Source organism: Schistosoma mansoni, chromosome 1 (genome assembly GCF_000237925.1).
Source record: "Schistosoma mansoni strain Puerto Rico chromosome 1, complete genome".
In the NCBI taxonomy this organism is placed as follows: Eukaryota; Metazoa; Platyhelminthes; class Trematoda; order Strigeidida; family Schistosomatidae; genus Schistosoma; species Schistosoma mansoni.
In genome coordinates this window covers 23,239,633-23,252,619 of record NC_031495.1, presented here as the reverse complement: position 1 = coordinate 23,252,619, position 12,987 = coordinate 23,239,633, and the positions used below count along the sequence as shown (strand labels likewise).

The 12,987-nt window shown below is 30.7% G+C and overlaps 2 protein-coding genes across 2 annotated transcripts in view; one reads left to right on the top strand and one right to left on the bottom strand.

Moving 5' to 3' along the window:
• Window positions 1-248: 248 nt before the first annotated feature.
• Smp_160930 (hypothetical protein) lies at window positions 249-3,972 on the top strand (the record flags this gene model as incomplete). The annotated part of the gene is made up of 6 exons (XM_018793716.1): window positions 249-335; window positions 403-507; window positions 559-663; window positions 725-940; window positions 1,345-1,437; window positions 3,748-3,972. The coding sequence occupies 6 exons, from the start codon at window positions 249-251 to the stop codon at window positions 3,970-3,972; spliced, it is 831 nt and encodes a 276-aa protein (XP_018648200.1).
• Window positions 3,973-8,993: 5,021 nt separating this feature from the next.
• Smp_071390 (putative adenylate kinase) overlaps window positions 8,994-12,987 on the bottom strand; it is a 14,757-nt gene continuing 10,763 nt past the window's right edge. The window contains exons 4-5 of the mRNA XM_018793715.1: window positions 12,261-12,452; window positions 8,994-9,619 (exon numbers count right to left, since the gene is read on the bottom strand). Coding sequence (XP_018648199.1) covers window positions 9,545-9,619; window positions 12,261-12,452 — 267 coding nt within the window. The 3' untranslated portion in view covers window positions 8,994-9,544. The remainder of the gene's footprint in view (window positions 9,620-12,260; window positions 12,453-12,987) is intronic.

Here is a 12,987-nt window from a genome sequence, read left to right as displayed (position 1 = left end):
CTAACATGTTTATCATAAATACTGTAAATCATCTTGTTGATAGAATCAACATTCTGTCAGAGCAAGTATATACATGTATGAAAATCAGTGAACAATTTATAAATCATTCATTTAAATCAATAAATATGAATGGCACCCATGCAACATATGTCCATAATCGAAGCGTTCAGTACATTATCAGAAAATTGTTACGCCTGAAACAATCAAACCAAAATGTCATCAAATCATTGTATCGTTATCAATGTTACATGGAAAAACTAATTTTTGATATACGTCAAGAAACTGAAAGAAGTAATCAAACGGAAATTAAAAGAATCAAATCAAGAAGGTCTAAAGTAATTCTGTTGTTTACTTTAACTCTATAACAATCACTCTGTTTATTTTTTTAAACTTCAATAATAGAATGTTGATACTGTTCAACAAGTTGTAGAAGCCGAGTATCAATTGTTAAAAAATCTTAAATGCTCTCTGGAATCGAAATTGTATCTACTATTCAATACAATTAAGGTATTTTAAAATATTAAATCACACATATCTTATTGCTCAATAATTTATTAGGATGTAAAGTGTGTTCAATGTAAACTTGATCAATGGATAATTGAGCATGAGGAAAGTACAGGACAGTTCAAGAAATGTGACGAAATTCCTGAAGAATTAACAACAGTAGGATGAAATGCATCATAAAGAATATTTCATTATTATTTTATTCTTTGTTGCTTTTTAGATAGATAGTCAAGTTGAAGTATTAAATGAAAGTTATTCAACATCATTGAATTTAGAAAACATTTCGAAAATTATAGATTCCACTTTATCCCATGTTAATACACTACAATTGGATTTGACTATTACGTTTGAAAAAATTCAACAGGTTATAAATGGTACAAGAAATTCAGTTTTTTATGCTTTAACTGATGAATGTACATTTCTTACGAAACAAATGGTAAGTATATAATCGGACATGCTAAGTGAAAATAGACAATTTTCACCGCTTAAATAAAGATCTTATCTATGACTGATCAACAGTTTATTAAATTAATAAGGATTCATTCAACAATTGATTTGAACATGTATAACGTAACAAAGTAGAGTTGTCTTGGCAAAGAAATGTAATACTGTTTCTGGTGATACCCGATATACTCAGTATTCGATATCAACATTTTCAGGAATCACCTGATGATAAGTGCCAGAAAATCTTCTAACCAAGCTAGAAATTTTGTCAGATAACGGTTCTAAGCGTGAGCAAATCTATCGACTACACATAACTAAAATCTAAATAAATAATAGCTTCTTTATTCCTTTTATCATAGTGCATGCTTCTGTTAGTACCTCTTGTTTTTATTTTAGCACCGACTATTTCTTTCAAGTTTAAAGCACAAGGTGGCTAATAATCGAAATCTAAAAATGATGAATCAGATCATGAGTAAAACACCAAACAAGGTAATTTTTATTGCTTTTATTATCTATAATACTGTCGTTTAAGAATACCTTATTTTATTCCTAATCCTGTTATTCAGTTCAAATATAGTAAGATAAGAAAGGTTGGTTCAGCGAAGATTTCTCTTTTTGATTGAATTCATTTTCAAATCTGTTCAACCGCAAATATACTCTCGTTTTTCAAAAGGATAGTAATGACAATGATAGCGGTAATGAAATTTTCGCTGAACATGGTAATGGTAAAGTAAAAAAAGGCATAAGAACATTATTTTTACAATGCAAATGATGATAAATTTATAAATGAGAGCTTAAATATTCATCATGAAGACAGATGAAGAATTATAATTGAAGAGTGAAGGCTTGGTATGACAAGATAAAATACTGTAATTGAGATTAAATGTAATCGGAAAGATTACAGAAACAGAAATAAATCAGTTTGGGTTTAAAGGTCTTAAGTGAAGATGATAAAGGGGAAGCAGATGGTTGTGAAAGAAAAAAAATGAAGAAAATTACGAGAGTTTAAGACCATGATAGAGGAAGGGGTTATACAAGTTCTATTTTACGGAATTTTTATTTTCCCAAATGTATGACAAAAGCCTCAGAAATGAAAGATGGGAACTAACTATCTTTGGCAGCTTTCCACCTACCTTGTAGATGACTTTCAACACAGAGCCCGTTTTCATCAAATGACTTGTGTTCACAAGATGCTCGATTATAGAGCTTCTTATAGAGCCATTTTCGCTTCTTTTCAGCCACATTGGGTGCTGTTCTTGAATTCTTTTGGATGAAATACGCATCGAACAAACTATGTACCTGGCTCCACACGAATAAATAGAATGATATACGCTCATGGAATTGGTCAAACGAGAGAGCTTATCCTTTAGATTATTATTGAATATTGACTCACGCTTTCAACCATTGAATATTGGTCAGCTGGAGAACATAAACCCCAAAGTTTCTGCGAAAACGTTCTGTTGAGCGAGTTGAAAATTCTCCTCTTCAGGATATCTGTAGCTATATCACTTTTCTTTAGTTATTATAGTTTATATTAAGGTCTTGTTGAATGCAGTTTCCAGAATATGATGTGTAGCAATAGAAAAATATTTGTAATTAGTTTTCTGCTATAGGAATATCTTTGTTTCCGAAAATCTTTCATATATGTTCTTACATCAAACTTGATGAAGAAAGTAATAGTACATCATTCATTAACTTCTAAGAACTTCCATAAATTTTAGACTCTATCCAAACTGCATAAAAAACGAATCTGCAAATCGCGAAATTCATGTGTTAGTTTAATTTGAATTACTTAAATTACGTAAGCAGAAATAGTAAACCACCTTGCTTAACATATATATTTAGATTTGAAATCTTTATGTGGGATTTGATTAAACTTTATTATCTTCCATAATCACGATAATCATATCGTGATTCAAAAATGTATTGAATACAAACAGTACATTGCCAGTGACTAAAGAAGTGTAAAAAGAAACATCCAATTATTTTCGACCTTTTGAAAGTTCTTCCTACAGACAATCCATAACTTTGCTATTTTTACAAACTGTGACTATCAATGGAATCGCGATCCCCTTTTTCAGCCTATTTGGAATCTGTTAATTAGATACAATCGGGTCTCAATGTTGATGTTCACAATACGTCTTCAACTCAATACCTATCACTTTTAACTACAAAGCAATATTCAATAAACTACTGAGTTTATATAGCCACTAATTTCTCTAACGGATATAGTTATTACTATTTGAAAGGGTCTATGTTTTCTCTCTGTTGATATTTAGGGACCGATTTGACCGATTTTCGATTCGTAATAACTCAAAAATTTACCATATTAACTTCAAAAACCGGTTTTAACATTTTAAACTTAGTATAACTTACTCTATTGAAAATCATAAACTAATTCTTCCTAGTGTTATATTAAATCAATATTTCTGTGAATAAAACTTTAACAACAACTAATCAAACATAAAGTGGAAAATCTTTGTTGCCATACAATTTTACATTTAAATCTTATGAGTTTAAATTATTCCTATCATCGAAACTCTAGAGATTTCATTAATTTTTTCGGACTGTACTAACAGTTTCCGATTTCCTATTTCCTAGATTTTAGCGCTGATTGAATCGTACCCAGCAATTTGGAACTGAACAGTATACGGAATATGCTTTATATTTTTATGTACCTGGAAATTATCAGTTGACTATAATTATCTTAACATTTTTCATCCAAACCTTTGATACCTCAATTTAGTGATAAGCTTAGTACAACTTCTTTTACTTATGTTTTTCCCTTTTATTCTTTAGTCAAATAAGAAATTATTGCAAAAATTATTACAAAATAATGAAGAAATTCAAACTGTTAGAAGTGAATTAACTATGCAATATAATCGAATTAATCAATATTTACAAGCTGATCTCAACACAATAAGAACTCGACATAGATATCAAGGTGAACAATTACTTCATTTAAATAATTTACCATTGAGTCCAATAATTACTAAAATTAATCTTGAACCACATAGGCTATGAAGTATGTGTGATATTACAATGTCAACTAAAGGACTTGACCAATAAAAGTATGATTCATTGAAATCACAACATAAAAGGAAACTATAGATACTTTCTTTTCTTGTTTCTGTAAGCTATATCAGCGATAATGTGTTAAAATATAAAGAAATGCTTTGAAAAATTAACCGAAAAGTTCTTATTTTCTTACATGGAATGGTAATACAGTCATTTAACTTACTGTTTTCATTTTATACTGATGTATACTGTGAATACATGATGGAACAATATGAATTTGATTGACAGCTACACGGAGACAACGACAGTCTATTTTGAGAAAAGATCTTAACTCATTCCTAACACCTTAAGTCACTTTTTATGATACAAGTGAGGCATATTTGAATGTTTAATTGTTTAAAACGATTAAGAATTTAAAATAATAAATATTGAATTTTCCAAACTGATGTCTCATTTAAGTATCTTTAGAATTTATGCGAACTCATGTTTCATATTGACATGTGAAATAGCTGTAATGATATAAGCAGTAAAAATGAATTTCTAGAATTTATCTTATGAAAACAGTTATGAATTGTAGGCAAAACTTAGAGATAGCTTTTATCACAGTCTGATATCACTTGAATCATGGATAATAAGGCAACAGTGAAAAACTATTTCTATATTCTTCTGATTGCCCACCGATAATTCAATTAGGTATAAGAATCGGAATAAGCGATAGTGTTGGTAATAGACCACATATTCAGAAGACAATGGTTCACATGTCTATGTTCAGTTAATTTATGAGGCATCAATAATATAATCCAATGTTACTGGTGATATCTTCATCAGTCCTGAAACTGTCGCACTTGGTAACTCATCACAAACTTTGACACTAGTGAAGTAAATAGTTGGTTGATTGTATTGACAACATTAATTTTGATATTGATTGTTGTTAATGAATAATTTTAGATAACTAGTAAATAATTGTGAAATAAAGTCTCCTCACGGACTCACAGAAAAATTAACTAGATTACAAACGATATATATACATATAAGCTATTTCAACTAAGCATTTCATGCGATCTAGGTGGTCGGATATATTCACTTTGTTTAACAGTAAATCCCAAATAACGAAAAATATTCTTGGCAGATCACGCTTACTGAAATTCATTTATTTACTAGAATATAACTATTCAAATAATATCAGGGAACAGGATTATGAACTCGTGGTAATATCTAGAGTCTCGATTATGGGAGGAATTGCGCAAACTTACAAACTTACTTTCTCTTTGAAAATATACTGTACTCTTAATTTGTGGTGAAAATTTAAACACGTTTGAGTTGTAAACTAAGTTTTATTTTTTTTTAATATATTCTGGTCCTTTATTAAATTTTAAAAAAATTTAGAACATGATTTTCAGAGTAAAGGGACTTCACTATCATCATGTCCACGTAGCTTATAAATTATATTTGAAAAACGAGGAACCACTGAAATCCCCACGAAATGAAGCAAAAACACCAACACTGGTACAAGTGAAGATTTATTAAACCCAAAACAAGACGATAACCCTAGTCGAAAGTACACTCATTTATATCTTGATTTTGCACCCATTTTGATCGATTAGAATAAAATCACATATAAGAAGAGTACCCCACGTTATAATAAGTCATATGCTGCATGTGACGCTGAGCATAGTTAAAGTAAATGAATACAAGAATATTGTATCCTAAATAAACACCACACTCAAATAAATTAATGTTATACTGAATAAAATATCACACTGGGAAACAAACTAATATTATTCAGAATAATCACCATATTAAATTAAAAAACGGAATTAATGTTGAACAAAATTCACGATGAGTAAAAGAATGTAATTTTTTCTTTATATCCTGTCATATCAACTATCTTTCGTGGCTTCTCTTTAGCTTCAGATGGTCTAAAGTTACAATAGGTTCCATTATTATGAACAAAGCTTTTCATACCTTAATAAATGAAGCATAGTAGTGAATATTAATTAGTATTTCCGTTGATAAAGAAGTCTTTGAAAGAATAGAGCGATATTATAAGTAATAATTAAGAAACAGAATGAAGAAAATTTCTTGATAGATAAGTGATCCTATGATCAAAGCAGATAGTTCATATAAAATTGAATCAACTTCATAAATGTCGGCGTAATGTTTAAAATTTAAAGTATACATAATATATCACTGAAATCACTAACCGATCTATATTAAAGAAGCTGTCAAAACCTGGAAGCACTGAACGGCTTTTTCGTCCTAGTGTGATTCTTCATCAGTGAGCATTTGTGATCAGCCTGTGAGGATCGAACCCAGGACCTTCGGTCTCGTGCACGAACTCCGGGACCCAGTGGGTTAAAAATCTTACTTCAATCAATCCATGAAATTGCGCCATCATCATCTGGTGTCCTCAATAGCTAACTGCCTCACACCCAACACGTTTTAGTTGTGCCAGTTACGGCTTCTCACTTGAGTTCCAAAAATTTCCTCTCAGGACATGAATACTAGGACAAATTTGCAGTTCAATGTTTTCACGTTTTCAATGGTTGTCTAACTTAGGTTGGTTATTGATTTCGGTGACATACAACAATCTTTACCACCCTTTACTAACATATTATAGACAAATATCACATCATTACAGTTATTTTACTATGAAGATAAGAGATCTGTAGCACTTTCTTTCTGTGTACAAAGTGCAGGTCGAAGTTGTTTAATAGCAATGAGCTTTGCAAAGGGGGAGTAAAATCTGCGTTTGTTGAATGTTGATAATTTTAAATGCCTTAGTGATACCTATGTTAATTCCAAAACTCATTAAGAATAAAAGGCAAACATTGAAGTATCTTATGAAAATGGGTATCCCTGAAAATGTATAATGAAGCATGGAAAAATGTTAACAGAAATCCCAGAATAACCAGTGGTTATTAAAATTTTTATCTTCATCCGTATTGTGTTCAAAAGAGATAAGATTCTAACTAGAACTGATGAAAGGATTAGAGTTCAGAAAAAAACTTTTCTCTCCTGTACGACCGTTTTCAAAAATGTAATAACAAATGTTACTCAAATCAATGGAAGATTGATTCAGTATCTATCTCGAGTCATCTCTGGATGTATTTGTGAATTGAAAAGTACTCATAGCAGAAAGTCGGGTAGGAAGGAGTAAAAGACGTGTATTTAGAGAACATTTTGAACACATCCCTCATCAGATCTTTTAAAGAAAGTGATATTTTCACTGAAGTAATTAAAAGACATTTAAATGTCGTGAAAGCTACTTCTAACATAGTTTGATTGTCAAAAGTATCCTTCTTGGTGTGAGAGATAGGGAAAAGATAACCGCCCTCATACTTCTAACTGTACTCAATTTCGTCCACTGACGTTTATAAAGGCTTATCGTATTATTGTGAAACCTCGTGTTCATCAGTGGTCTTCCAATGAATTAATACTAAGCTTTAAGAAAATCATTTTCTTCCACTAATAACTTAGTTGCTGACTACTTCGTAAAGATTTTATAATCATGACATTAAAATCAAGCATCTTACCAGAGATTTCTTGTTAACCAATTTCCACGACCCTATACAGGTAATGAATTATCGAGTTGTACATAGATGTTTCTGCATTTTTGAGCACTTATTTACTTTAAATTATCTCTAATGTCCCAAGTGTTTGATTTACTTTTATTTACTTCCATTAACATCCTACTTAATTGACTTAATACATTCGCTTTTGGAATGACGAGTTGGAAAGATTATTCTAATTACCTCAATTCTATTAACGTCTTCTCAGTTAACTAGTTTGACTTATCTACTTTGTTCACGCCCATTCTGTACAGGTTACGCAACTTCATATTGTGGGTATTTACAATGTATGTACTGTTATTACAAAAGTTAATAATACTGTGTCTTGATTATTCAATACTTACAATCATTTGAGTTCCTGAATATAACTTCTATGAATCTGGAGAGCAAATATTCCAACTTCACATGTGTTTCCTACATTGAAATATGTTGTAATTTTGTAGAATGTCTGGTTAATTTACTATGTAATTATCATTATGTCACAGAAAAGTTTCTGTGAAGCATTGAAGTTAGATTATAGATGTCATAAAGATAAAAACATGCTATTGTACATGTGTCATCTGATTATATCTATCAACAAGTATGTAACCTAGATAGTAGGCAGCAAAAAGGTCTCTTTTACACAATCACTTAGTTAATAATAAACTTAGGCTTTGTAGTACCTAGTTTTGATATTTATTTCTTGAGGTTCTATCCCGAATCAGTGTTCTGTGTAGTTAACTAAACTTGAAACGATCTGATCATATTAAATGAGGACAGCTCTGTAGTGTTGATAGACTAATGTTAAGAAATCCGAACAATGAGATGATACCTCAAGTGAACTGCACATATTAGTTTAGTCACAAAACTTAAAGATATCACACATAGAAATAGCGAAATATGGTAAAACATACATCCATTGCTTTTTTGTTTTCTGAAACAGAAAAGTATAAACGATAGAGTACTAAGTTTTTTAATGAATCAAAATAAGTTCGCAACAGTAAAACGCTACACTGAATAAACAAATGGATTTTGTTTCCCATACAGATAGCGTTAATTTCGAGCAAATAAATGTTTAAATCCACTTATATCTTTAAACAGGTTAATGGATTGTACCCTTTTTAGTATCAATTCAATACTTAAATCTCAACAATTTCTTTTTTAAAAAATAATTTGATTTGTAGTCTGATCCCCAGTATGTACAATTCAATAATTTTAAACAACTCCGTCTGTGGCCCCTCCAGTGGCTACTGCCGGTCCCAAGCCAGGATAGAAGAGAAGGGTTGGGCATGGGGTTAGCTATCCCATCCCATAGAAAACTAACTCGCTAAAAAACCGCTAACCAGAAAATAATTTTAAACTAACAAAAATGTCCAGATCAATATTATAAAATGCATCAATTTCAGATGAATTCTTCACTATAAACTTTTGGTCATTGTTTATCTTTTTTAAAAATGTCATAAAAACATTCAATTTATGTTAAAAGTTAAAATACTACTAATTTTTTTTATATTAAACGTTAATTAGTTCAATAAGTAAACAAATTAAATAAGAAATTGATTATTTACTTGTTTACTCTATGGTATTTCCAAAAGAAAGTTTATATATTATATAAACAATAGAAAACAAACAATCTAGAAAAGACAATAAATAGATGTACAGACACTTGATAAAGCGTGATACAAAAAAGGAGATAAAATACATGAACCTTGTACTACTAAAAGAAAACACACTTAAAAGGTGAGTAATTGAGATAAAAACAAAAAAATTTGATAGTATAAATAAAAAATAAACAAGAAAAAAAATATTCTACTGGGTAAAATTAGGTCATATATTATTGATTATATAGTTGTACTAATAAACTATTTGTAAGTAATATCTATCATCTAAGGTTTTAAAATACAAATCAATATAATAACACAATATTACAAACAATAATAGTACAATATAAGATATTTAGGATACTTAAAGTAAAATGACATTAAGCAAATATCTAGGTAGTAATGGGTTGATGAAAAAGGATTGAATTATTTCACACCGAATTTTTGAAGTTCATGATTAACTTTGTCGAAAATTGCGTCTACCGTACCAGAAGCATCAATCTGTGAGATTGGAAAAAAATTTTTTTTGAACATAGAATTCATGTTTATAAAATCACTTTACTCAAAAAAATATCCATCTAAAGATACCATGAATTAATCTGTTATGTTTAAATGATCCGTTTCTTCGGAAATCTAGGATAGTTACTACTGTAACAATAGAAAACAGAGTCAATAAACATACTAAGGGACTTTTGAAAAAGAAACTGAATGATAATTCAAATTACAATAATCTAATGACAAAAATCACGATTTCGTTTTGTGTATGGTCTCCCTAAAGTAAACGAATTTAACATCTCGTCAAGATCTATACGGTCTATGATAAACTCACCATTTCGTAAGTTGGCTCGATTATTAGCTAAATTAATAAAACAAACTAGGGTGAGACTATATTTTATGGGTGACCATTGAAAGACGCTAAAGTGGCGTTGAGAATTTCCACCTCTTAGCTAGGACTAAATAAGGGTTATGAAGGAGTATAACGAATTAGAATTATGATATACGGTTGTTAGTTAGGGTTAGGAACTAGATTTAGGGTTTTCATCACAAACTAACATTAGCTAAAGTGCTCGAACGTTATTTAGTCAAATGGGTGAATGAATTTCGCGCCAAAATCCAAAACCTGTTCTCCTATATCTGATTGGTTTGTTCGTCCATAAATTATAGTTTCGCCATTTGATCCATGAACGTTATATCTATAAAACTTTAACAGTCAGATATTCCATGTGATAGCAATACACCCTATTACGCTACAAAATGTCGCAATAAACTACGTGGAATCCGTAGAGTTGATAGTAATCAATTATTGGAATCAGCTTTAAGCATGATTCGACTAAACTGTAATCCCAATATCATAGAGATAATTAAATATTCTAAGTACTTATAAGAAATTGATATTTCTGAAGACTCGTCAACACGAGATATGAGGTTGAAACGTCCAATGAAATCAATAATTTATGTTCGAAAAAGATATTTTACTTCAACATTGGTTTCAAAGATGTTGTAGCTACAAATATGTTAAAGTGCAAAATTTTGAGATATATCTAAAGAACTTTCTCTGCATCAACTTTAACGTCCACGTACCCCAATTGATATTTGTTTAGTAATGATCTAAAGTGTAAGTCCTGGAATCTGACCGCAACTGTAAATTGACCAACTTACTCGTTTGTGTGAAGGTACCTACATCAGTCTATCTATGAAAATCTTATCTAAGAGTGTTAAAGAACAGTATACTGCATGGTTGTTGACAAAAAATTACAATGAATTCATAACAGGACCAATCAAAGAGAGTTATATGGTCAAACAACATTTCATAGAAACAGAATCATTTTTCAGAGTCAACGAGGAAGTGAGTAGAAATCGAACAAAAACAGTAACTCTATGAGGTTATTCTTACTAATGTAGTCTTCTCCGTACATATAGTAAAGTACAAACCATATATACATCAGAAACTTATTCAATCTTTTCTGCTATCGTGGTTGTAAGACCTGGTTTTCCAGAACCATTTTCCTCTCTGTTGTTCTTCTTACTTTATTAAATTACTTGGTCTAACTGACTTATTTCACTTTTCATCGCGCATCTGATTACAGTGGACTGTTAAAACTTATCTGAAAATGTTAACCTTTGTGAGGTATTTGTTGAACTATTGACTAAAGATCAAAATCCTGACAACTACATTTTCAGTTACTTAATAAGAATAACCTTTCACTCTTCTGTTTTATCGCTTTGTTACTACTTTCGATGACCTCTTGTTATGATTAACAAACAATAGGTTATCGTTGCGGAAAACTAGTATGTATTTACTAATGTAATGCTTTTAGAAAAACTGACGCTGAATAAGCAGAGATATGTACAATCATTTCAAGTGAGCAAAACGTATAAATTTATAAAACGATGTAAAATATTTAAGTCAACTGAAACCATATTATAGATTGTGAAAATTTTCTAGAGCAAAGCATCGATTAAAATTCTACAAGTATTGCACTACTAAAATATTCATCCCTGGTTGATTTTGTACTGTATCATTTGTATTTGCCAGTCACTGGAACCTTATTTTCAAAATGCAGACGAAAAGCCTCCCCTTAACTTCTCAAAATAATAGAAATAAATATTTGCTTGTCTGGTTCCTACCATTGGCTTGATTGACTACAATAACTATTGATTTTGTATACATTCTTCTGAAAATGTTTTCTAAAACTTACTATAAATGTATCTATTTAATTTTGAGCGCAATAATGAGTTTGGTAATTACTGTTGTGTGGATTTTCGAGAAAGGAAATTGTACCACTAACCAGTCGACGAATTCTCAGTTATCAGTGTATGGTATAAAATCTAAATGGTATTCGAAGTTATGTCAAAAACTCTTCAGACTATTATTGGAACTTCGTAATAGTTACCCTACAGAATCACACATTGTTTCCACCTACAATAACTAGATAAACATGTATCTATTTTATTCAAAAACGTATTGTAGTAATTATTAAATTATCAAAGAGCTGTATATTTAAATATATTTGTTAAATCCTTACTCGTAATTCATTGTTATGTAAATTCAATGTAATAGGAACAAAAATACTTTCATGGCAAAAACAATATTCATAAGCATAATTATGATACAAGATCAATCTTTTCTACAAACACTTACAGTGATTACTTTATTTTGTTGCTTATAATGTTCAATAACAGGTTTTGTTAATTCATTGAAAGTGCGAAAACGTTTCACAATTGTCTCTTCATTATCATCAACACGATTACTAGTCTCTGCTCTTTTCAATAGTCTTTTACGCATCACTTCTTCACTCACGTCGAAATTAATTACGCACAGACAAGGACATACCTTTAGAATGTAAATAAACCAATCATTACTGATTAGATAATAGTTATTGACAAAATAATACCTTTATATATTGAGGTAAGATGGTGTTTGGAGGTGGTCAACAGGAAACCCTGGACCCGGGTTTCGTGCTACTTGGCACTCGTCAGCAAGGTGTACCTGTAATCTTGAGGGAACTGATGCTCCCTGGCGGATTCGATCCCGTGTCACCCAGCTTCACAGTCAGAGACGTTACCACTGAGCTATTCGGACAGCGACTACTGGTGGCCACATTGCAACTTGATCAATATGCATTTAGATAAGCACTAACTAATGACTTGACATTGATACGAAGTTCGAGAGTATGTATCACCCACTTCGTAGAAAAAAACATCGAACTGAATAATATAACACTTCTGTCTAGTCCAGTTTGTTCACCCTAATGAATAAAGCACTGTGGCACATAACTCTAGATACTGAAAGTAATAGACTCGAGATTGTCGAAAAACACAGCAACGAATCACCTGCTTGAACGCTCCATATCTTACTTATGGTGTAA